At 42.1% G+C, this 26,792-nt stretch overlaps 2 protein-coding genes across 2 annotated transcripts in view; both read right to left on the reverse strand.

Annotated features, from left to right (window-relative positions):
• The window catches only part of IL18R1 (interleukin 18 receptor 1), a 33,966-nt gene extending 29,025 nt beyond the window's left edge, over nt 1-4,941 (reverse strand). The window contains exons 1-2 of the mRNA XM_060235241.1: nt 4,855-4,941; nt 3,192-3,417 (exon numbers count right to left, since the gene is read on the reverse strand). Coding sequence (XP_060091224.1) covers nt 3,192-3,417; nt 4,855-4,912 — 284 coding nt within the window. The 5' untranslated portion in view covers nt 4,913-4,941. The remainder of the gene's footprint in view (nt 1-3,191; nt 3,418-4,854) is intronic.
• A 5,639-nt stretch (nt 4,942-10,580) lies between these two features.
• On the reverse strand, nt 10,581-21,208 carry LOC132569058 (interleukin-1 receptor-like 1). The gene is given in 9 exon segments (XM_060235242.1): nt 10,581-10,692; nt 10,694-10,943; nt 13,238-13,389; nt 13,481-13,589; nt 15,155-15,211; nt 17,083-17,089; nt 17,149-17,283; nt 20,722-20,854; nt 21,018-21,208. Coding segments are annotated over 9 exon segments (1,146 nt in total).
• Nucleotides 21,209-26,792: the final 5,584 nt, after the last annotated feature.

The following is a 26,792-nucleotide window of genomic DNA, read 5'->3' on the forward strand; positions in this document are numbered from 1 at the left end:
TCTACTCACTTTAAAACTAGTAACTTTGGAACTCTCTCCACAGGGAGATTGATCCGTCTCCCTCTATCATTGTCTTCAATCTCAGTCACCATGGCTAGTAGCCATTGATGGACTTAAAGCCATCTGTGGGAGTTGTCATCACTGTCCTCAGGCAATGAATCTCACAATTTAATTAAAAAGGTAAAGGTAGTCCCCTGTGCAAGCACCAGGCTGTTACCGACCCATGGGATGATGTCACATCAGGACATTTTCTTAGCAGACTTTTATGGGGTGGTTTGCCATAGCCTTCTACAGTGATCTACACTTTACCCTCAGCAACTTAATCCGAATCTATTGCCCACCAGTTCCATTTTCAACTCCTAAATTCTAGCAGAATGAGAAATAGAAGGGAAAGGCTTCTGTTCATTTTATCCACTTGATAGCTCAATATATGTGATTCTCAATATAGCCCAATATGTGAGTACTTAAATCTGATGACTGGGTCCATAAACAAATAAGAGAGACCTACAAACCTGAGAAAAACCCCAGATTTGCAGAGGAGGGATCTGTAATCTAAAATTAAAAAGTTCATTGGGTATTAACACCTCCATAGAAGCAGTTTCTGTAGCTTTAAGAATAAATGCCCTCTGCAGCCATTGTCAGGCAACCACCGACAGTATTGCTAGCCTTCAAGCCTTGGCAGACAGCAGGGGAAGGGAGCAGCAGCCTTTCCATAGCTGTTTTGGCCTCTGAGGAGAGCTTGTTGAAGCTGAGTTAAGCTATCCCACCCAGGCCCAGTTTCTTGCTGGTTTTCAACAGCAACCAACCCCTGAAAGTCAATGTGGTTTACTGGTTAAACTTTCAGAATAGGATCTGGTGTTCACTGCGTGACCTTGTCCAGTCACACATTCTGTCCGACCTCACAGGGTTGTTGTGAAGATAGAATGGAGGAGAGAAGAATGATGTAAACTCAGAGCCAGTTTGGTGTAGTGTCTGAGTGTGCGGACTCATATCTGGGAGAACCGGGTTTGATTCCTCACTCCTCCACTTGCAGCTGCTGGAATGGCCTTGGCTCAGCCATAGCTCTCGCAGGAGTTGTTCCTGAAAGGGCAGCTGCTGTAAGAGTTCTCTCAGCCCCACCCACCTCATAGGGTATTTGTTGTGGGGGGTGGGGAAAGGTAAAGGAGACTGTGACCAATCTAAGACTATGAGATTCAGAGTATAGGGCGGGATATACATCCAATATCTTCTCATTTTTCTTCTTTGGGTTCCCATAATGGAGACAGGTGGATATAAGCAAATAAATAATAAACACAATTGAAGATGGGGATAGATGGAAGATATGTTAGTGCGTGGGTGGGTGGGAAGGAGAGAATGAAACAGGGAAAGGTGAGGATATGGGAACTTGCAAGAGGAGGAAAAGTGGATATAATGTGGGGAGGGTGATAAAGGGGAGAATGAGGTGACCTCTGAAAATCCTTGCAGGTTCCCCATTGTGCAACTGAGTCTAGCCCAGCCTGGCAGACAGAACAATACAAGAGTTTTCTTGGGCAGAGGCTGCCAGGGGGAGGAAAGGAGGAAAAGCTGGAGACAGGAGGGAAGATAAAGGAAGGTTGGATGGTGGGTGGGAGGAGAGCGGTAAATAGGAAAAGAGGAGAGACTACAGGGCTTTCAGGAAAGCGAAATACTGGAGAGAGGAAAACAAGATGCCTCCACAAATCCTTGTAGTTCCCCTGCTTGTAAAAATGTAATAACATTAAGAATGATTATTCTTTTATTTCTGTTAATTTCCTTTTTGATATTTTAAAAGTCCTTGAGGGATCCCTGCTTGTAATTTTATAAACCTCCTTGACTTTATAAACCTCCCCTTGGTCATATTCCTTTAGTATTCCCATGGCAATTCAAGTCTTTAACTCAAACTGACTTTCACATTTTGTGATTCATATATTTACTGAACAAACTGAATACAATTTGTGGTTAAAAGTAATATTTTCCATGTTATTAATTTGCAACTGATCTTTTATTTATTACTAAATAAAGTACAAATAGAAGTACAATCTTAAATCTTTGGGCCCATCATCCCTCACATTCATTTTGCACAACAGAGTCCCATGCTTAGAGCCAAGGTGGGCAAATGTTACACTGATTGATTTAATTTGGGCTTTCTCCGTATAGGGCCGGTGTATCCATTAGGTGACCCTAGGTGGTCACTTACAGGCACAGCCCTGAGGGGGGGGGGGCAAATTGCCCCCCCTCCCTGGTGGCAGAGGGAAAGTGAGCGAGCAAGAAAGGGACAGCCTGCCCCTCCCACTCACAAATAAAGTGGCTGCAGTGTGATATCACCATCTGTAGAATTTGACTTGTTTTTAAGATTGCTATATTGTTTTACTGTATTAATTTTTAACTCTGTATATTTATTAATTGTTGTTCCCCAACCAGAGCCCATTGAGGGAAGGGCAGGTTATAAATAACAAACAAATAAATAATAAAGGCCCTGCCAATCAGCTGATTGGTGGACCCTTTCATCTGCACCCTCCCACATATTTTAAATTGTGTGGGACGGAAGGGGCAGCAGAGGCAAGGGCAGCAGTGGTGTGTGTGTGTCCGGAAGTGAGTCCAGATCACAACACCACAGCCAGGCTGGTCGCACTGCACTGCACCACTGTACTTGGCATAGCTGCTGCTGCAGCAACAAAGGGAGCTCCGCCCCACCTCTCAGATACTCCAGGTAAGGCAACTGAGATGATGTGAGGTGGGGCTGGCCAGGTGCCTGTGGATGGAAGACCGGGGGCCTTGCCTGGGGTGCTATATGGCCTGGCACTGCCACTGCCTCCATATATAAGCAAAGACAATAAACAATTCCACTTCCTGGAAAACCAACTGCCCACTCCTAGGATGCTTACTATGAAGATAATTTCAATAGGGCTTAGTTTCAATAGGGTTTATTTCCAAGTGCCCACTGGATTGTAGTCATGTTCCAAAAGCTTTTGAGAACAGATGGTACAGAAGGTGTTTAGGATTACACTGACAATAGCAATTTCAAGGCATGACAGATGGAAATAAAAACAGGTTCACCATCTTAAGTCCCAAAGATATATGTGAAAGAGTAGTACAGGCTTAACATTGTCTGCAAGACCTAGTGAAATCAAAGATATATAAAAATGATGTTTCTTTCCAAATGAAAAAAAAAATTATCCCTGCATTATACTTACCTGAGAGAGCAAATGTACTTCCCAGTGTCATTCAATATAGCTGGCCAAAATTGCAAAGAAGTCCCATTCAAGACTATTCTTCCTCCTTGCTGAATTAATGTCCGTTTTCCATCTTTTTCTCTATACCAGGTTACATTATACCCTTCATCTTTCTTTCCATAACAACAATTTGAGAAGTGTTCTTCTTCAAGTATGTTAATGGAATAGCGGATTAAACAAGTTTCACCTTCAAACAATTTGAGAAAAGGCAGGGAAAGACATAATTATGGTATTTCCAGGTAGCAGTAGATGAATACATTTTATTCTAATAGCTGCTCTAGTACTTATCCTCCTGTACTCTTGATGGAAGAGCAGTAGATTATCTCTACTTTATAGTTAAAGAGGGGAATGGCATTCACAGGGCAGAGAGAGAAAAAAAACAGTCTCCAGAGAACTATATTTTTAAACACACTATAATAAACACTACTGTAATCATGACCAGGGTTTTTTTCTCCTGGGGAACAAGGCAGAATGGAGTTCTCAAACATCTTTGTGGAAACAAAATTCTCAAAAAATGTTTAAAAGTTCATGTGGGTCACCCATGTGTTTCTCCTTCATTTCCCGCTTGAGTTCCAGCACCTCTTTTTCCGGGGGGGGGGGGGGGTGTTGTTACTTCTTAAAGTTTTTTTAACCTCATAAAGACATGAAATGTTGGAGGCAGTTGGTAGAAGCTGCACTGACCATCATTAGCAATGGTACAGACACTAGCCAATAGATTCCCATGATGCTCACAAAAGTACAAGGTAAAGTGTACAAATTGTCACAGTGGTTGGTGGTAGGATGGAGAGTTTTCCAGTCTGTTTTTCCATTGGGAACATGCAGTTTCTTCACAACAGAAGCCATTCCTTTAGGACAGGCATCTACATGCCCCTCAATAACTGAGCAACTTTTCATACTATGTATAATCCACATACACAACACTATGCAAAAAAAAAAAAGATCATCTTGGCAATTTTATGGAAGTTTAGGTACTGTGTCATGAGCCCTGACGAGGGGGAGCTGGAAGGGTTAACAGACCTGGAAGAACTGCCAAGCAGCTCCTCAGCCGAACAACCAGCAGCTGGCCCATCAATCACTCTCCCCACATTCCAGGCACCAGTTGTTGACAATCAATCTCCTCCAAGCTTTCCCCCTCCCATCTCAAGAGTTCGAAGTAGGCTCCGGAAAGAACTTTCAGAGCAAAGACATGAGGCATGCCGATGCTTCAGATCTCTCAGCCCTGAGTTCTAGCAGAGTCGCTGCCACTCAGGGAGCAGGCTGATTGAGGCCCCCATATAACTCCCACCCAGGACCTGGTAATTTTGTGGAAGCAACAAGTCGATTCCCTGGCTTGCATCCACGCTCCTTCCTGATTCCAGATCCTGATCTGCTTGAATTCCTTGGCACCCTGATCCTTTGGCTTTTGGACACTGACTTCTGATTCCGGTTTGCAATTTGACTTTGGTGACTTGGCCCCTGCTTGACTTCCTGGACTTTGACCTTGGACTGGCTTTGGACTCCCGCCTGCCTGCACCCTGAGAACATGACATATTGAACCAAGGGCACTTTTGATTTAACTGATACATCTTGACTTGTTATACATCAGTTGGGGGGAAAGAGAGTCAGAAAAGTGTATTAATCTTACCTGAGCAGACAAAACCAAGGCACAGCAGTAGTAAAACTGGCAAACTTCTAAAATACATTTTCAGATGAATTTAGCTGTATCTTCTTCTCTGGAAAAAAACCCTGACATTTATTTATTTAAAATTATTTATAAGCCTGACTTTCTCTCAAGCATTTCAGGATCTGGAGGCAGGTCACAGCAATATAAATTTATTCTTTTAATAGAACAAACATTAAAGCAACAGTTATAGAAACACATTTAAACCAATCTAAGAGCAATAAAGGTAAAGGTTGTCCCTTGTGCAAGCACCAGTCGTTTCCGACTCTGGGGTGATGTTGCTGGCTGGGACTGATGTGAGTTGTAGGCAAAAAACATCTGGAGAGCTACCACTGGCCACCCCTGATCTACACTTTCCCACCAGCAAGCTGGGTACCCATTTTACTGACCTCGGAAGTATGAAAGGCTGAGTCAACCTTGAGCCAGCTAACTGAACCCAGCTTCCACCGGGATCAAACTCAGGTCATGAGAAGAGAGCTTGGACTGCAGTACTGCAGCTTTACCACTCTGCACCACAGGGCTCTACAATTCACAGTACTCCTGTAGAATTCATAGTATTCCTGAAGATATCAATGTATCCCTTACATGTAGTAATGTTCCATCTGCATAAATCCCATGAATATGTAATGTGGTTCGCCTGTCCTTACTGTAAGAATTATTGTATGTATTTTAGTAATTTTGGTCACAGTAACCTTTGGGTTTATGTTGTTGAGCAAAGAGCCAGTTTTGCCTTTCTATGTTGTCGTAAGTGTTCACCAGCCCTGAAGTAACCATTAAGCAAAATAAGCATGTGCTTAGGGCACCACAAAACGGGGGGGAGGAACCACAGAGTCCCCCCCCAAGCCATTTAACTCTTTCACTACCACACTTGACTTTAGTTGATTTTTTTTTATAATTGTCCTTATGTGCCATGTTTGACTTTAATCTGCACTATTTAAAAAATGTTTACGGTGAGCGTTTATTGAGTCTTCAGGTCTTATCAGTTAAGCAATGGAATGACTGATGGGCACCATTGTTAGTTGGGCTGCACTTAGGACATCACTTGACCCCCCCTGGTGAGCACGGAGAACTTGAGGTGGAGGGGGCAGCGGATCTTAATGGGGGCTTCAGTCTTGATAGTTCGGTAGCAGAACGTCTGTTTCCTGCACGCAGTGATAGTGTCATGTGTAAAAAAAACCCACTGAAAATACACAAGAAGAAAAAAGGCAGGCAGCGTCAGACGCTTGCTTTAGCTGCCATACTCTGATACTATCATGCCCTTACCTCAAAACAAAGTACGCTAAAGAAGGTTAGCATTGTGTCTTCCATGGAGGGAAGAAAATCACTTTCTTTTATTTATATATTTATTTTTGTTGCTGACTTACAGCAACCCTGACAGGCCTGTCAAAGCAAGAGATGTTTAGAAGTAGTTTGACATTTCCAGGCTCGTGTAATGACCCTGGTATTCCTGGGTGGTCTCCCATCCAAATAGTAACTAAGGCTCAAACTGCTTAGTTTCCAAGATAGGGCTAGACTGAGCTATCCAAGCCAATTTTTTGATAGTACTACTGCGTCTTGTATGTGGGAGGGAGAGGTTCAAAGCAGTATATGAGAGGGACTTCTCTGGCCAGTTTCTTGCTATACTCCACACCAGTCCACATTAAATTAATCCTCACCCCACTCACCCCGCCATCATCACTATCCCTGCTGTTTTATGCCTATGATTACATGGATTCCCAAATATTTCCACCACATTTGTCCTGCCTATAGACCAGGACTGGGACATTTTTTGCAGAGTTCTACAGCCAGGTCTCTACCCACTGGAGAGGACTCCAAGTTATTCATAGGGCGGGGAGGGGGATGTGGCTCAGTGGAAGAGCCCCTGCTTTGCATGACCTGGCGGTTCTCACATTCCAGGTTCAATCTTCGGCATCTCCAACTGAAAGGACCAGGCAGCACGTGATCCGTAAGATCTCTGCCTGTGACCCTGGAGAGGCACTGCTGGTCTGAGTAAACCATACTGACACTGAAGGACTGATACAGTATAAGGCAGCATCATACATGATCCCATGCAAGTAAATTAACATGGTTGGCATATCATAGCAGGTGCTGCTATCATATCCCAGTAGTTCATTAACTGAACAACCCTTATGTCTGTTGAAGTGCATGATGTTTTGACAGCGAACGGCACTATTGCCCTGCATACAACACCGTAACCTTGGTACCTGCGTCCCCCTTCCACCAGACTACGCTAACTTAAAAACAGTTCGGAAACTGAGGAGGAACTGTGCCTTTTTGCCATTTTCTTAACAAATTGGGGGGGGGGGGGATGTTTAGGATCTGCTCTGAGCATGGTTTCGTTAGTAGAAGTGAAATGTTTAAACTACTGTGAAGAAACATTTCAAACAAGTGGGGGCCAAACTGACCATCAGTGTCCAACCAGAAGAGCGGCGGCGGCGGCGGCAGTCCTAAGCGGAGAGCTCCCACCGAACCGACTCGAGTTGGACATCGACCTCAAGAGTGCCAGGATCTCCGACAGGGCTCGTCCAAGGCACGAGACTAGCAGATCCACGCGACAGGAAGCCCTGCAGCGGCCGGACTCCGGCTCAGCTCAGACGCCTGCTGCACCAGGTTCCCTCTTACCAGGCACGCCACGTAGACTTGAAGTCGTCTGCGTCTCAGCCTTCGGATAACCGCGACGTTTCCGCGTCCTGGAACCACCCGGCGAGCTGTTGACACCCGTGGGATTTCCCGCTCGGAACAAAGAATAAGCAGCTCTCCCCCCACCCGCCCCCGCCACCCCGAGCGGTCAGTTTCAGGCGCACGACGTGTCCACTGAAACACTTGGAGCGGTCCCTCCGCAAACTCGCCCCGCAAAAAAAAAACGGCACTTTACCTTCCACCCTCGACTGGGCGCCTGCAACGGCGAACGCCCCCCCCCCCCTAAGGAAAAGCGCTTCCTACAAGAGAGTAAAAGAAATGTGGGTTCGGCGAGGGGAAGGAAGCTGCCTATATGCCGCCCAAAGAGGGTGGGAAAAAACCCAGCAGCAAAAGAGAACGGCCCCGCTTCCCACTCGCAATTCTTCCACGAGACGTGCAGTAGCCGACATCTTCCGGGAGGGGGCTCCATGCACGAAACGAATCAAAGGCTTGAGCCGAACTTCTCGCCGGGTTCAAAGGACTTCGCGCGCTCGTTCTGTGCGCGCAATGCCCGGGGAGAAGGACTACCGGTGAATCGCGGAAAAGCGCGCCAGAAGCCGCCGACTGGACGGTGATTCACACGGCGGAACTGGATGCAAACTAAATTTAGAAGCATCCCTGAAAAAAAAATATTCACTTGGGGCACCTTTTCATTCATTTATTTATTCGTTTCTTTTGAGAGCCTGCTGTGGAAAAACGAAAAACCGAGATGCGGTCCAATGCTGAGATTAGAGAGTCCTCCGAGAAGCCTCTCGCCATGAGGCTCCCGCGTTCCGGCTGGCAGGAAGGCCGCGAGGATCTTCGACATGAACTGCTTCTAGCCAGCGGGGTATCGCGCGCCTGAATGCCAGGGGGTTTATGCCCAGGCCCGTAGCCAGGATTTCGAATGTGGGGGGGGGGGGGCATTTAAATTTCTCAGGGCCCTTTAATTTAATTCTTTCTGGGCACTGATGCTCAGTCTGTCTGACCTATTCCACACTGTCCTTGGCAGCAACAAGACACAGGTGAGGCTTCCTTACTTTCCAAAGGGCCATTCTCCCCCCCCACACACACACACCATCTCTGAACAGGGAGGACCAACCTCTCAGAATCTGCCCACCTGCCTCCCAGGCAGCAGCCGAAGCAGTAGGAAGGGAAGACTGTGATTCAGGGGGCCTCACCAGTGGGTCAGGGGGCAGGGCCCCACAGGCCCCTCTGTAGCTACAGGCCTGTTTATGCCCATTCAGGCGCGCGAGACCTGGTGGGCAAGAAGGACGCAAGAGGCTTCCCCTTGAATTCCTTCTCGCAAGCAAGGGGAGGGGGGGTGGTCTTGCTTGACTGAACGTCAAGGGAGGGGGGGCAATAAGCCCCTTGCTGGCAGGAAGGAAGCATGAAACGAATCAAAGGCCTGGGCCGAACTTCTCTTCCGAGACCCTGCCGGCAGGAAGGAAGCAAAAGGCTTCTCCTTAAATTCCTTTCTAGCTGGGGGGGGGGGGGGGGGCGGCGCCTGAATGCTAAGGGGCTTATATGTCCCTTGGCATTCAGGCACGCGAGACCCCACCCACCCCCCTTTCCTGGCCAGAAGGAATTCAAGCGGAAGCCTCTTGTGTTCGTCCCGGGCGCCAAAAATCCTGGGTCTCTGCGGGGCTGCTGTACTAGAATTGAGCTCATATATGGTTATCGCCACCGTCTGGCCAAAAGCGGTATTACAGGTGATCCCGGAATTATGTCGTGATTGCATTAGGAAAAGCTCTGCGCGCTCTGCGAATGTCACGATGATCGTGACCTGCAAATCTGAAAACCATGTTTGGTGCATGGGACTCTGCAAAAGGGGGAAGCAAAGAACTGTAACCCCCACAGAACCTGCGAGTTCCAGAAGCATAGATCTGTCTTGACGTTTTCTTCCCAATGGATAGAAAGGGGTGCCGACGGCTCCAAATTAGTCAGCTTCCATGCATAAGGTTCATGGGCATTTATGATCCAGTTTTCAAAACCTGTCAATAGAAGCTGCTGTCGGAAGGAAATAGCATCGGGACCACAACGATGGAAAGGACTTACAGTTCTACTGTTCATCTAATGAGTCAAATAGTAAGAGCGGAAAATCTGAGCCTTTAAAATATATATATGAGTTTTCCAGCTAAGAAAAAAAATACAAAAACTGATTTTGAAACTTCCCACAAAGAAAGCTATGCATGTAAGCCAATAAGCAAGGTAAAAGAAGTCAGGGTGTTGGGTTTATTCCCATCTGGGGGGGGGGGGGCACCCTAACGAAGTAGCATAAAAATTTGTTCAAAAATACATAAAGTATCTAAATATAACAGAAGACTTGTAGCCCAGTGTATTTGAGGCTGCATACGTCAAAGAATACTTGCTGCTAACTGTCGCTCCATGAAATGTGAATTCATACGGACATGTAGGGCTTGTTTAAAAAATTCAGAACAGCCGTATCCTACTCCTTTTGCCGGCTTGTCTAGGCAGCAAAAGGAAATGAAAGGTCCCCTGTGCAAGCACCAGTCGTTTCCAACTCTGGGGTGACATTGCTTCCACAACATTTTCACAGCAGACTTTTTATGGGGTGGTTTGCCATTGCCTTCCGCAGACATCTACACTTTCCCCCCCAGCAAGCTGGGTACTCATTTTACCGACCTCGGAAGGATGGAAGGCTAAGCCAACCTCGAGCCGGCTACCTGAACCAGCTTCCGCTGGAATCAAACTCAGGTCGTGAGCAGAGGGCGCCGACTGCAGTACTGCAGCTTTACCACTCTGTGCCACCTGGCTCTTTGTCTAGGCAGACATCTGCACTAATAGCACCGCCTGCTGGACATCTAACCATATAATTACAAAATTACCAGGGGTGTTCTCAAAGTTCAAGTTAGTTTTGTTGCTTTTTAGGTGAAAACAAAGAAACACCAGAAAGTCATGATTCTCTTTACTAGAGATGAAGGCAGGGTTTTTTTCCATTGAAATTGGGGGTGGGTGGGATGGAAGTGGTCTGCAGAAAAGCAAATTACACTTCCTTCAGAATTAAACATTTAGAGTGTTTTACACAGAAACAAATCCAATGTAGTGACTGACGGGTTATGCCACACTGGCATTTGGTATCTCACATGTTTCCAGAATGCAAAGTCAGGTGAGAATGGGTGGCACATATTTTTCTTTCCATTTGATAGTACCTTGCTGATTAATGAGATACCTGAGAGATGCTTGAAGCTGTTCGTAATCTCTGATTCTCTCCATTTCTTACAAAATTACCTTGATGTTATTTTGGATGAGGGCATTGTAGAAGGCAATGTGGTGCTCATATACAAAATGGTCATTTGTGGCCAGACACTTTGTCAGCAGGATTATCAGCCGCCAGCTATTTTGTATTCTCTTCTCCATTGCACTCATTGCATCTGTTGATACACACAAGAAGCAGAAAAAGGCAAGAAATCTTTCTGGGCTTGTGGCATACATCTCTGTCAGAACCATAGACTTGAAAGGAGACATTGCAGATCATTGTATTCAAAGCAAGAAAGACCAGGGGCCTCACAAGCCTCCTTCCTATTTTCATCTAACTGCTGGCAATTTCATTCTTGTTGAAATTCCTCATAGGTCCTAATAACTTGGAATAATAACTTCTGAAAGATTTGCTTCAAGGGCAGACATGAAGCCTTGTGTATGATTAACATTTCAGTTTAATTGCATTATTTTAGATTATGGCATACTATTTTGTAAACCAGCAAGCTGAGAATATTTTTAAAAAATCTTTTAGAGAGGCATATTTCTCTCCCCAGAAAATGCAAATTTAAAAAAGCATGCATAGTTTTTAGTTGAAATCATTTCAGTTATTTAATGTGAGTAAAGTTGCATACATTGATATCTGAAGTTGCAGGTGCTTGTTAAAGATATGGGATTATTGAGCAAACCACTCCTTCAAAGGATCTACCCTCTTCAGTATATCTATTCTGACCACTTTTTTTGTTGGTCCTTTCTGGGACCTGGAATAACCAGAACTCAAATCATTCCATAAAATGCACCAGCATTCATTCTTTCTCCGAATAGATCCTCCTTCCTACCTCTGCTACAGATCATATCAAGGCCCACCAAGATAGCCAGTATCCTACTAACTGCCACTATGGGTCCACAAAAGGGCAAAATTTGTATGCACCAATCAGAACTCCAGGGCATGTTAATTAAAACATGCATGGATTCCAACTTAATACTTCCTTGTTCTCTTTCCAAGCCAGATGCTCAGTGGGAATGAGGGACAGGAGGAGCCAAGAAATACGTTCCTTGGCTTTTTGTTACTGTTCAGTCTCAAAGCCCAAACCTGGCTCCATGAGGAACATTTCAGCTTCAGTTGAAATATGAAAAGTCATGATCCATCCACAAGGTTGCCACTGGGAGGGAATTAATATAAAGCTCCAAGGACCTCTTCTCCCACCTTCTGTGACTTGTTTTGCTGCATGTGCATGGGGACATACACAGAACACCTGGATTACTTCCAAAAGGATGAGTCACACCTTTTGCATACCAAGCTTATCCTCAGTGCCCTGGCTTGCAAAGAGGAGTGTTGGTATATACAGAAAAACTTACCATTTTGCCAGACCTTTCCCAAATGCCCTGAGTTTGGCTCATGTCTTCTCCAAAAATGCAAATATTCAACCCCCAACCCCTGACCATAATTTCGTAAATGAGTGGGAAAGTTAGGCTGCATACTCAAGATCATTTCATGCCAATCAATAACCTGATGGGCAGGTATTGGATCTGGCAGCCTGTTTTGTTTGTTAAAATCACACAGGAATGCATCGATGACACAAGAGCAAACGTTCTAAATTCACCAAATTAAATAAGGAGTGTGAGGAAGAGATGCAAATTCTTTCAGAGAGATTGGGGATGAACAGTTTGCATGTGGTATATTAGGAAACAAGTCCCTTTAATGACCAATAGTTCTTAAGCAGAAGTATTAAATAAAAAGCCTGTAAAAAGATTTAAATAATCCCACAGAACCTTATACTGGCATTTTCGAATCTCTGTCTAATAGGTCCAAAGTTTTCAGAAGATCTGTGTAGTATGCAACCCCTACTGTACTGTGACATCATGTGAAATACACCTGACCATTCATCCATGCATGGGAAGAAAATGTCACCATTCTTTTGTTTCCCTTAATTTCCTTTGGGTATAGAAATGTGATAAAATTATATTTACAATGTAGGGAAATGCTGTTGATCTGGTTTCCTATGTGCAGGGCTTTTTGTGAAGAAGAAAGCAGTTCTGGCTGGCTTGGTATCAGGGGGTGTGGCCTAATATGAAAATGAGTTCTTGCTGGGCTTTTTCTATTAAAAAATGCCCCCCCTGTGTGACCATGAGCCTACACTTATAAGTAGAGTTGACTTCAATGGACTTAGAAAGATGTAACTGTGTTTAGGATTGTGCTGTAACTTCTTAATAAAGACACATCTATAGTACACCCAACCTCACACCATGAAAGAGACAAAAACTTCCCAATTGTCCAAGAAAACCACAACTGGGTATACCAACCCCATTTTGCCAGTGTGTTCACCAAGGTTCTGTGGGCCTTTTACACACTTTTCTAAAAAGTTATGAGCTAGTATGTTGCAAATGATTTTCCATATTGCTCCATCATCACATTCCATGGTAGAAGAAGATTTAAGGGGGCAAAATTTTAAAAGCACTTCACCTTTACATGGCTCTTTGCACTGCAAAGTTACTTCAACTGTTCTGTACTCCATAGCATTTGATACGACACACTTGAAAGTTACATTAAAGTCTTCTTCCCTGACTTCCTTGATACTTAACACACACTCTGCAAAATATCCTTTGTTGGGGACCATATATCTAGAAAAGAGAATGTCATTAGTGTTCATTTGTGTCAGTGGGCAGGCTCAGTTCAAGTTCTGAAAACCCTTTTTATACATCAAATAGTTACTGCTTCTGGTATTTATCATAGTCACCATTTATAACATCCCAACAGCACAATGCTAGGTCTTGCTTTTGAAGCCCAAGTAATGCCTTACATGTAAGATTCTGAGGAGATCCTGAAAGTAGGAATCCATAAAAACTTTAAAATTACAGACCAAAATCTGAATGCAGTAGCACAGGGATGTCAAACATGAGGCCTAGGGGCCAAATCAGGCCCTTCAAGGGCTCCTATCAGGCCCCCGAGCAATTAGCTATCTGCTTCCTTCTCCCTTGGCTGAGGCTCCTCCCTTGGGGAAGAAGGGAGGAGGAATAGCTTGCTTTGCCAGGCTCTCTCAATTGCACAGTAGAGCTACTGAGCCAAGTCTCTCTTCCTTCTATTGGCTGAGACTCCTCCCCCTCCTGGAAGGAAGGAAAGAGCCAGAGCTTCCTTTGCCCAGTTCCCCGGCTCCCATAGGAGAAATACAAGAAAGCATCTTTAAGACTAATGAGTGCTAATGTTTTAAGCATGTTTTAAGTTTTCTTTTTTAAAAAAAATCTTGAATTGTGTTTTATTTGTGTCCTTTATGAAGTTTATATCTCTGCTACCTACTTTTAAAATAGGTACACATACAGTCCAGCCCGACATGGATCGGCCCAACAAGGTTTCATTTATGTCAGATCTGGCCCTCATAATAAATGAGTTCGACACCCTTGCAGTAGCAGATCAGAAACCAACAAAATTTTCCAGAGTATAAACTTTGGTGTGTCAAAGTGCCCTTCATCAGATACAAGTAAAAATGAAGATCCAGCAGTCCTTACATCCTGATCAAAAAGTGTTACCAAGAAGAAGGACCAGTTAGAGTCAGGACACAAGATGTACCAAAAAACATCCCAACAAACCATGATCAGCTTGATTAGAGCAAGTTGATATGCACAGAAGTGGAAAGTGCAGAAAATCAGCACTCTGTAATGAGATAAGAATCCTATGTAGCTATGCAGTCCTGGGAAGTCCATTGTGCTAAATTTGTTGATGAATTCTAGTTCTGCTATTTTACATCATAATCTCCTCAAAATGTCTCTGTAGAGGAACTGAGACTCTATGCTGTAACTGAAAAACTGTAATGGGTTCATTTGTTATCTAGAATGGATACAACCCACAAACAGCTGTAAAAGCTCTGGCAGCTTTTAATGTCTGGGAATTGTGCCCTAATTATTATTCTTTATCCTTGCAGGAATGTGTGACGTCTGAAGAGTCCCAGGTACCTAGGAAGAATCCTGTTAGATCAGACCATTAAATTTAGTATCCCATTTCCAAGAGGAGCTGAGATGTCTCATGAAGCTTATGAGCAAGCTCTGAAGGTAACAAACCTCTACTGTCATTTCTGTCAGGTATACTGTCTGTGCATGGAGGCAGTCCTTTATAATCTTAACAGTGAATGACTTTAAATAGTTATGAAAAAGCTCAAGGCCGAAATAGGAGTTAAATAGGAGTTAAATAATGAACTCATGATGACTCATGAGAACAAAGTATTTCAGGTCCGTAATACCCATAAAGCTATTTTCTGACCCTTTAAAATTGTTTTCTCAGAAGACTAGACTTCCACAACTGCTGAACAATAGCACATTTTTTTTAAAAAACCCTCTTTATTACAGAAAATATTTATCCCCAAAGTTATAACTAATGAAAAAATAACATGCTTACCAACGTCTACCTTTATAACATCATTGTCTTGGGGAGAAATAACTTTAATAGGTATTGGTGAAAGGTCTTCTGTGGAATTTTAAGAAAAAGATGAAGTGTCAGATTATTACTTGAGACTTGCTTTCAAAATTTAGTTACAGAGGTTGTAAACACAAACACAGTTCCTAAAATTTCCAGTCAGAGTACTGGAAGATGCTAGATGCACTATGCACAGAACCACATTGCCATCTTTTGGGACATCTTACAGTACAGCTCCTCATTCCACAAAATGTTGGCCACTATGTGACACAGAGTGTTGGACTGGATGGGCCATTGGCTTGATCCAACATGGCTTCTCTTATGTTCTTATGTTCTTAAACATATATCATAATGATGGGCACTGTACTGATCTTTATTACTATTTTCTTGGGAAACTGGAAACCTTGGGATCATTGAAATAATATTTTCAGAGATAACAGTCCAAACATCATGGCCAGAAATATCAACTATACTTCCAAAACATATATTTAAATCAGCAAAGAAGATTTCACCCAAATTATTCCAATGTCTCAACTAGCACTGTTGAATAATCACAAACCTTTCCTGATCTTTGAACTTTTTTACAAGGGTTACAAAATTAATTCCAGATGACTGTTGACTCATGATTTCACTCACTGCTCTGAAGTTTCAGTTAAAATGACTTAATTATGTTCATATTGATTTTCAATTAAGCTTTATGTGATTGCTTTGGATAGACAAAATTGGCATGTAGTTGACTTAAACAAACTAAATCATTATGAAAATTTGCTGCTCACTTCAATGGTATTTCCGTGAAGAGTTTAAATTCCTTTATTGACAGATATTCCTAGATACAATCCAGTCAAAATTTCTCCCTACTTGTCAACATTTTCATAAGGCCACCTGTGACTGTAATCTAATATCCTAAGTGGGAACTTAACTGTAACAGATATCTTTTCCAACACTGATAATAAATATGGTTGTATTAATTTTTGTTCCAAAACTTTCTATCAGTCACAAAACTTGACAATTCAGTCCTAAGAATACTTTCACTTGAATAAGCCTCATTGAATAAACCTTAGCAGGATTCTGAGTAGATCTGCCAAGGATTGCCCTGAGAGCCCATCAATGAAGAAAGAAAGGAATATACATAAAATGTTACTTTTACCTCCTCTCCCCTCAATGCTGCAGCAATATCAATATCCTCATATTCTTCCTTACCACTGTTACAAAAGTTTCTATATAGAGTGCAAATAATATATGTCATTTCTTCATTTACAAAAGTGTTGTTACCAGCTAATCCCAGAGCCATTTGCTTAGTTTTTTAAATTAAAAAAATGCCTTTGATCGAGTTGAACGGAGGCCTCTTCTCACAGTTAAAAACAAGTTCTGCTTTGACTGTTTGTATTATTAATGGTTTAGTTGGTAACATACATACAGGAGAAAAGATTATGCTCAATAGGGGAAAGGAGGATAAAACGCACACGTGGTGAGAAGAAGACCAAGTAGGGGAAAGGTGCTGCTGTTCTGGTGCTCCCTAGCGCTTCCCACCTCACAGCTAAGCCATAGGTCATGTTTACATGATCCTGGATCCTTCTGCAGTGAGATGCAGAAAGTATCCAAGTGAAAACCCCCTTTATGGAGAGGCTATGGCTCAGTGAAAGAGTTTCTGCATTGTTCAATCCCTGGCATCTCCATTTAAAAGGACCAGGGAGTAGGTGATGAGAAAGACCTCTGCCTGGAGAAACACTGCCAGTGTGAGTGGACAGTACTGCCCTTGAGAGACTGATGGCCTGATTCAGTATAAAGCAGCTTCGTGTGTGATCATGTATGTGATCTTTGTATGTTGTAGGGTTGCCAGGTCTGACACAAGAAATATCTGGGGACTTTGGGGGTGGAGCCAGGAGACTTTGGGGATCCAATATTCTTATAATTATGCTGAAAAGTAAATACAGCAAGGAATTTTTTAAAAAAAAAATTGGTTGGGTCATGTCCACCTTCTTCTTATCTACAACTTCAAATGTCCTTGTTGCAGATACATTAAATTTTCTTCCACCATGACTATATGTAAACTGGCAAGTATAATTTCCATTGTCATTTTCATTTGCACCAGAAATATAAAGTATAGAATTCTGTATTGTGTATCTTGATTTTCAAAAAGTTTTATTAGTTTCAGAAAGAAAGACAAGATAGGGATAGGGATTGGGAGATAAAAGACACCATATATTCCATTGTTATTTTATCTAGAATTTCTTTCTAAACTTATGAACATATGAAGCTGCCTTATACTGAATTAGACCCTCGGTCCATCAAAGTCAGTATTGTCTTCTCAGACTGGCAGCGGCTCTCCAGGGTCTCAAGTGGAGGTTTTTCACACCTATTTGCCTGGACCCTTTTTTGGAGATGCCAGGGATTGAACCTGGGACCTTCTGCTTCCCAAGCAGATGCTCTACTACTGATCCACCGTCCCATCCCCTTATAATTCTACATTAACTTTTTATCATAGCTTATCCCTTATTATTTTATCGCAACTGCACCAATTCCATTCTACATTTTATAATATGTTCTTTTTGTTAAATTTTACTAAATTTGAGAATTCAATAAAAACAAATTTTATACTATAAAGTACAGGAAAAAAGAAAAATAAGTTCACATCAGAGAATCTTAAAAGTCTTGATTATCTAGCCAGGAATAAAATTTATTCCAATATTTTCTTGATTCTTTAGATTTCCCATTTAACAACTGAGATAAAAAGTTCAGCTCTGCTGTTTCCAAAACCTTTCCTACCACGTCTATTTTCGTGAGAATCTCCTGAGACTTCCATCTTTGCGCCAGAAGAATCCTAGCTGCTGTGTTAAAATATGCCAACAAATGTCTCATCTCTTTGGAATCTCTTCCCTAGAAACTTCACCCTCTTCCTTGTCTTCATCTTTCTTTTTCTTGCCTTCGTTTCCATTCATTCTTTCAAAAAAATGTTGCGCTTTGAAAATGGAGTTAATCCTGTATCTGGTCTCCTGATATGTAAAAAGTAGGCCCTCTGGCATTAACCACATATAGGGTATTTCTCTTCTTCTCAAAAAGTCTGTTAACTCTTGATACTCTCTCCTCTTTTTCCTCACAGGCCATGGAACCTCTCCCAAAATTTTCACCGTATTTCCAGCTATCATCATTGGTCTATCTCTTACTTGTTTTAGAATTTCATATTTAATCCTCTTCCGTGTGAATTTCAAATGTACTTCGCTGGGCAATTTATTTCACCTTGTGTAGCTTCAGGGTACCCGTCTAACTTGATCAAATTCCTCTTCCATCCTCTCAGGGGTCACCTGTAATATTTCAGCCAAAACCTCACTTAAAATTTTCTGTAGATCTTCATTTTTTTCCTCTGGTATGTTTTGGAACCTCAACTTATAAGCAGCTCTGTCTACTTCCAGTTGTAAAAGTCTAGAGTCTTGTATACTCTGTACTTTTTCCATGTACTCTGTCTTCTGGGTATTCTCTGTTACTTGGCCCTCCAATGTTTTTAAGGCCTTATTAGTCTCAGTTGTCTGTCTGGTAATTTCTACAAACTCTTTTTTAATCTCTATCATCTGCTCACCTATGTTGTCTACTTTGCTAGTTAGCTGTGCTATAGCTGTCATTAAAGCAGCTGGCACTTCTTTCATGTCTCCTTGCATAGGTGTAAATTTACCTGGCCCAGCTGGTGGATTAGGTGAAGGAAATATTTGTTTTCCTTCTTTGTTATCTTTTTTTCTTACAGAGTCCTTAGGTCCACTCATTTTTTTTGAAAATGGAAACGCACACCAACAGAAAAAAACAATACCACTTCTTTTACATTTGTTTTGGAACTCTTTGTTCTTGTTTACGTCAAATAAAGTAAACTACATCCTTGAGTATGCTTGCTATCAGACAGCTCACAAATAAAAACAATTTTCTGGTCTCTATCCACAATTTGTGCCAGTCAAAACAATACTTTAAAAAGCCTCTTTTCAATTCAACACAACAGATAGTCAGTAGGAAAAACAATTCCGCTCAGCTCAGCTCTCTGCATATGTAGCCTTTGCCTACTTTAAGAAGCTAGATTTGTTCAATTGTAATCCAAGACACCAACCACTCTTCCAACTAGGATTCATATATAAGAAGATATATAAGAAGATAAGAAGACATAGATCTGTAATCCAAGGGCTGAATACCCTATTTGTAATCCAAGGGTGGGATCCAAATTAAATTATAATAAGCCAAACCACATCAGAGATGCACCAACACCCAGGGGGAAAAAAAGACAAAAGCAAAATGGATATATCCAATAAAAATTCTATAAACCAGATAAAAAAATCCTAAAACTGTAATCCAGGGGTGTGTGCCCTATTTGTAATCTAAACAAATGCCCAAAAGGTAATCCAAAGGTAAAAAAGAAAAGCCCACAAATCCAACAATAAAAGCACACAGGTGCCCAAAAAATAAAAACCCAAACCAAGAATCTTTGCAACTATATCCAAAAAAATAATCCAGCCACAAGTATACAAAATACCAAAAAAGAAAAAGAAAAGGATAAAATACCAAATAAGATTATTTGTATCCACAGAAAAGATCAAATAACCAATTATAGTTTATTTTTTTTTAAAAAAAATTCAAAGTCCTCTTATTGTCACCAGAGATCTTGTTTTATCTTATAGTCAATATCAGATCCCCAACAGTTTTTTGATATTTCTTTACATGCTTCTAAATTGCATCAAAACACTTGCACTAATTCTTCAAAGCAAATCTAAATTATCCAGCTCTCAGCTCTGTCAGCATAGATCTTTTCCCGAGAAGCCAAGAACTTTCCTCGCCCATAAGAGTTAAAAGGAAACCATTCAAGTTCAAACATCCATTATAAATTGATGAGATCTCTTACATGCAGGTACTCTCCAATTATCAGGTTGTGCAAACTTTTTCAAGCCTTGCAAGAGAAAGACGCAGGGTTTCCCCCCACCTCTCTCTCAGTCTCTTGCTTTACTTAAAATCTGCTCCTGATTTTCCTTTCCCCTGCTAATACCAGTCCTAAGTAGTATTAAGGTGAGATAAAAAAAAACACTTACATCAATAAGAAGTTTCTGTCCTTTATAACACTTGAAAATCCAGAATGTAGAGTGGGAGAAAGTAGAAGAAGAAACAGGTGGCTAACTCTTGTGCCATTTAAAAATGGCGATTGGCACAGAGAGGCTGAGGAAAGCGGGATCTTGGGAGTAGCCACCTCCGCTGGTCTCCCCGATCTACCGCTTGATCCTCACACGTGACGGTCCAAGCCGCTCTCAATGTCGCGTTGCTGAAATGTATTTTGTATCGAGCCATGGAGGAATTTACAGTCCTGAAATACAAAGCCCTTTTAATTTATGATGATTATTTTTATAAAGTGCATAACATCATAAGATGATGTCCAGAAATTAAAACAGGGCCTGTCAATATGCTTATAGTCTAAAGACTGTATGCCTTTACATTCAATATGTTATATTCTGCCTTTCATTGCAGAAAGAAAATGCACTGGGAATATTTTAAATTGTATCACTCAGCCAGGTCTCAGTAATACATACCTTGTACCAGCTGACATCAGATGCATTCTTATACTTATCAATAGAAGGGCAATAAATTTTTCCAGGGATTCCTGAAGTATAAGAACATAAATCTTCATTGTAATAACACATGCCTTTTTTTGTACGGATGTATCTTCAAACTTACAGTTTCATTCATCTGAGAATCAGACCTATGAATGCAATGCAACCACTGTAATTATTAAAAAGAAACAAAAATTGATGTTGTCCATTTTCTACTGACTACTTACTTATGTTTCTACTTACTTATGTTTCTACTTACTTATGTTTCTACTTACTTATGTTTAACACAGATATAATTTCCAGAGTCGTTGAAGAACACCGGCAGAAACCAGAAGTATATCCCAGAAGAATATATTTGCATTCTTTCATCTGTGGAGACGGTTGTGTTCATTTTAGGAAAATGCCAGGTTACTCTCTCATTATCTTCTGTATCAGGACATTTTACAACAAAGGCTTCGCCCTCCATGGTAAACCCTGCAAATTTATTCATTAGATTACAACCTGCTAAGTATATAAGAGGTGCCCTCCTAGATCAACCCAATAGTCCATCTAGCCCAGCATCCTGTGCCACACATTGGCCAACCAGTTGCCACAGAGAACCAACAGGGTATAGGGTCATGATGTTGCCTCCTGTCAGTGATATTCAGAGGCTTACCGCCCCTAGATGTGAAGGTTCTCTTTAGTCATCAAGGTTAGTAGCTAATAGATTTCTCCTCAAACAATTTGTCTCATTCTTTTTAAAAGCCATCTATGCTAGTGACTGATGAATTACTTCCTTTTGTCTGTCTTGAACCTGTTACCTCTGAGTTCTGGTATTATGTGAGGAAGGGATTCTTTGTATACTTTCTTTACCTTATCCATCATTTTATAAACTTCTATCATGCCCTTCTCCTTAGTTGTCTTTACTCTAAACCAAACATCCCTCCAAAATCCTCTAGGCTTTCATTGTTGGAAAGATGCTCTAGCTATCTTGGCTTTCCTTTTCATGCCATTTCTAGCTTCAAGATACAGAAACTAGAACTGTACACATTCCAGATAAGGCTACACCACATAGCAGCATTACAGTACTGGACATTTTATCTTCAGTCCCTTTTCTAATAATCATCTGCACACGATTTGCCTTTTTCACTTGCTGTTGCACACCAAGTCACTATTTTCATTGAGCTATCCACTACTACTTCAAGATCTCTTCCCCTGCCTCTGCTTTCACAAATAGAGTCCCATCAGCATATACTTAAAGTTGGGGGTTTTGTTGTTGTTCCAGTGTTTACCACCTTGCAGTCACATACATTTCATGTGGTTTGCTACACTCTTGCCTACTCACCCCTTTCAGATGGATTGTTTTGGAGCTCTTCACAATACTTTACAACTTGAATACACATTAATCCCAGGATCTTGGGTGCTTAGCTTATTCAGATGCTTTCCTAGCTTATTCAGATACTACTCATTAAGACATTTAAGACTTAATGCTTAGTTGGTTTTTCTATATTCAGGCCAATCCAGGAAAATCCATGCATAAAAATAGACTTCCAAACATGTTTCTCCTTCATCATTTATTTGTTTGGGACATGTATATGCTACCCCTCCAGTGCCCTACAGAAGGTGAATCATGAAGCAACAACAACACAATAATAATACAATAAAAACACCACAAGAATGATTAATAATAATGCAAGCCATAAAAATTCAGCAACCATAAAGGTGTTCATAAAATAAGCAGACCACAAAACAGCCTTAAAATGATGGAACCTCTTAGTTAAAATCATGGGTACAATAAACATTTTAGTTGAGAGCTTAAAGAAGAGTAAGATGGGGACAGGGATAAGCCACCATGGAGAAGGCATTCCATAGATGAGGCATCTCTACTGGGGGGGACCCATCACCATCTGCTCCAGCATTGCAAATGGGGGCATATAGAGCTGAAACGGAGAAGATAGACTGAGCAGTATGAGTCAGAATGGTCCTTAGGAACTACACATGCCTTGTCATTTTAACACAGAAGCAGAAGCATTTTAGCCACATCCAGCTCTAGTCTTGTGCAACAACCAATGACTTTGGCTATACACTCACACTGTTATCAGAAGACCCATTGGGATAGTTCTATGTGATTCCAAATGACGAACTCAATGTGGATGTGCAATGAATGCCATCATTTGATGTGCTAATGTACGTTGCAAGAATCTGAAACGCTAGCAATAGATATCGGCAGAAAGTAAAAGAGAAACAATTAAGATTCAAGGTATTGTTGTGATCCTGGGTAAATAAAATGAATAAAATTAAGGTAGAAAAAAGACTTACAGTTTCTGTATGCATCAGAAATGAAAAAGAAACCCAAGAACCAGATGAAGTACAAAAGAGTCATCCTGTAGCTTAAGCAGACAACAACAGAAGATTAACAACCACCAGCTCGGTCTCTGACTAAATCTCTGAAATGATTATCGCCTTGATCACAGCATTAATAGGCAACAACGGAAGTCAGTTTTCTGAATATTTCATGAAGTTCCTGTCATGTCTTGCAAACTTTTTTTTTGGGGGGGGGGGGAAGCATTTACTCTTTGCTATGAAAGACAGAGGCATGGATAAAGGACAGCTCTAAAATTGTGAGAAATATCTTCTACCACCTTTCTTACCTAGGAGCTTTGGCTCTTCATAGGGAATTGCCTGCATAGAATACAGCTGTCCATTTGCTTGCAAACTGCTTGGTGAACATTGATTGGACTTCCCAGGAGTTAAAATTACAGGATGGAAAGAGCTTTATTTTACTGCAAGAGGCTCCTCCTCCAGTAACCACTGCCAGCAGAATAGATCCATAGGATCCAGCCAAACTTGTCAGATAATTAACATAACAATAGATTGCAAAGGAAATTAAGATCTAGCATTGCCTTGTTGGTTCCACTTTGCATCTGTTATAATAATAATTTTTTTTTATTTCTTGTTTTTGTTAAAACATCTTTATGTTGTAAACTAATTTGCTGTTCACCTGCCTATATGTCTGGATATCCTCAACACCCACTGGAGTGACTTTGTGACCAACACTAAAGTTCTCAAGCTGGCGGAGGTTACCAGCATCGAGGCACTGCTGTTGAAGACGCAGCTGCGCTGGGCAGGGCATATTTCTAGGATGGAAAACCACCGCCTTCCCAAGATTGCCCTGTATGGCGAACTCTCCACCGGCCATCGAAATAGAGAGGCACCAAAGAAGAGGTACAAGGACTCCTTGAAGAAATCCCTTAGCACCTGTCACATCAACCATCACCAGTGGTCTGACCTAGCCTCAGATCGCAAAGCATGGAGGCACACCATCCACCAGGCTGTCTCTTCCTTTGAGAACGCACGCATAGCTGGTCTTGAGGACAAAAGGAGATTGAGGAAGAATCGCACTGCTACAGGACCAACCCTAAATCAGACTTTTCCCTGCAGCCGCTGTGGCCGGACCTGCCTGTCCCACATTGGTCTTGTCAGCCACCAGCGAGCCTGCAGCAAACGTGGACTATTGCACCCTTCTTAAATCTTCGTTCGCGAAGCCAAGCCGAGAGAGATATGTCTGGATTGTTAACTTCCATTTCAATATATCTGAGGAACTGTATGTGCACACAAAAGTTCATACCTCGAATAAAACTTTGTTGGTCTTAAAAGTGCCACTGGACTTTATTCTGCTGCTTCAGACCAACATGGCTGCCCACCTGGATCTCCTTTCCACTATTACTCTTGTCCATACACCAGGGCTGGAAGGACCAGTCATCATGCATCTCTAATAGCTGGATATCAGTTAGTTCCACATGCTCAAGGGCATTTCTGTGGTACAGGTTGGAGTGGAACTTTGGTTCTGAAAGCCCTTCCATGGAAAATTTCAGAGAACCCACAATACCCTTGCAGGGGAGGCAGCCTCGGAGAGAGGCGATACTGCCTCTTTCATCTGCCTGGGTCCTGGAAGGGTTGGTGGAAGGAGTAGCACTACTATGACCTTCCTACCCCTCATTTATAGACCCTCGCCAGTCAGCTGACCTGGGGAGGCAAAAACCCCAGATCCACACACACACACACACCGCCAGCCTCTGGAAAAATTGCCTTCCATGAAACCAGTCCCTGGTGCCAAAAATGTTGGGAGCCACTTGTGTACACTATTTACTTCACTCTCACCTCCATGATCCCTCCTGAGCTTCCAGGGCCAGCAAAATACTGCAAATTCTGAGGGAAGGGGATTGACCCCATCTTGTTCTTCCTCCTCTCTTCCCAAGATTTTCTCACCTCCTCTAAGGAAGCCTCCTCCCTGGGCTGCCATTTGGCCTCTTATATAGGCTATGAAGTAGAAGAAGAGATTGGATTTCTACCCTGCCCTTCACTTGGAGTCTCAGTGCAGCTTACAATATAATGTAGCATGGCAGTACAAGGGCTGTGAGAAAGTCCTATCTAGGACATACCCCTCTCCTCAGAGGTAGGAGAGCTCAAATACCCCACTGAGGAAACTTGCATGTACTAGAAGTTGCAAGGATGTTTCCCCAGTGAGGGAAACGGCACATAGTCTGACCTCAAAACGTTCTCAGAATTCCAGGATAGCCCCACGACCCCCCAGATACTGTATTTTAAGCACAATAAACACCATGAAGTGTTTATTAGCAAGATCCAGGTAAACAAATACTTGCCAATGAGCCCAGCAAGTGATGTGAATGGCAGCTACCCAGGACTCTCAAGAGCTTCTGCCAGTTCTAGTAGACAGATTTGACCCTGACAGACTAATGGAACAATCATCAACCTTGACTCAATAGCAGAGCATTTGCTTTGTATGCAGAAGGACTTAGGTTGAATCTCTGGAATCTCCAGCTCAAAGAATCAAGCAGTGGGAGATATGAAAGACCTTGGAGTTTTGTAGTAGACACTACTGACCTTATAGACTGCTGGCCTGACAGTATATTTCTAAATATAAAGGATCTGAGGGTAATTACATATACTTCGAAGGTATTTCTCTTAATTTTTTTTCCAGTTAAGAAATTGAGTAAACTGTGTGTGATAATCTTGATTCTTTGTACTAGAGATTTTGCTAACAAATTCATTTTGAGAGAAGTGGTAACCTTCCAACCTCTGGCTTTCCCCTGCAGCAGCCCCTGCTGTGGTCCTTATAATAGATAAGTAATATCAGAAAATGTGCTCAGAAACCCACAGATCAGATATTGGGGAATTCCACAAGAAGCTGAACAAATGTGCATAGATCTTACGGCAGATAAAATTATTACTGATAAGTGTGATTTTTAGTTAATTTGCAAGAAAGTTAATTTTAAAAAAAACCCACCTTCAAGTCATGTTGCTAGCTCTAAACAATAGGCAAACTTTGCAATCAGATATAGGCCATCCCAGCAAAGAGTTGATCTGCTACATTGAGGAACAGGATTGAGAAAGCTGAGTGTATCATACCACAAGCTGAAAAAAGCATGACTCTCCAGGCTCCTCCTCAGTTCTTATGTTGTGGCAACAGCCTGTGGAGTTCCTTTCCACTAGGTTCTGGAAAGGCTGAACAGTGGCTTAGTAGTGATCCAGGTCAAAAGCAATGCCTTACATAAAAACATAATAGAAGCCATGTTGGATCAGGCCAATGGCCCATCCAGTCCAACACTATGTGTCACAGTGGCCAATATATGTGTGTGTGTCCGCCCAAGCAATCATTGCTCAGGACAGCAACCATGTTTGGGCATCAGCACGGCATAACATCAAATGCATGGTGGTGGTGCCTCACTACCAGCTCTACAGCATGAACCATGAAAGCAGCCAGCCTCACCCACTATACTATGCCACCACTTGCTGTTGTTGCTTTGAGCAGGGCAGGCAGAGATTGGTGGATTTCAAACATCAAACAAGAAACTGGGGTTGATGGGTATTATTCTAGTATCACTTTCTTTTTGCTTGCTTTGCATCTGAACCCCCTGTAGACCTCAAAGCCATCTTTCATTGGGGTAGCTGAATCAACAGGTGTAGACAGGGCTTTTTTTCTGGAAAAAGAGGTGCCAGAACTCTCAAGTGGGAAATGAAGGAGAAACACACAGGTGCCCCTCATGAGA

The sequence above is a fragment of the Heteronotia binoei genome, chromosome 3 (genome assembly GCF_032191835.1).
Source record: "Heteronotia binoei isolate CCM8104 ecotype False Entrance Well chromosome 3, APGP_CSIRO_Hbin_v1, whole genome shotgun sequence".
Lineage (NCBI taxonomy): Eukaryota > Metazoa > Chordata > Lepidosauria > Squamata > Gekkonidae > Heteronotia > Heteronotia binoei.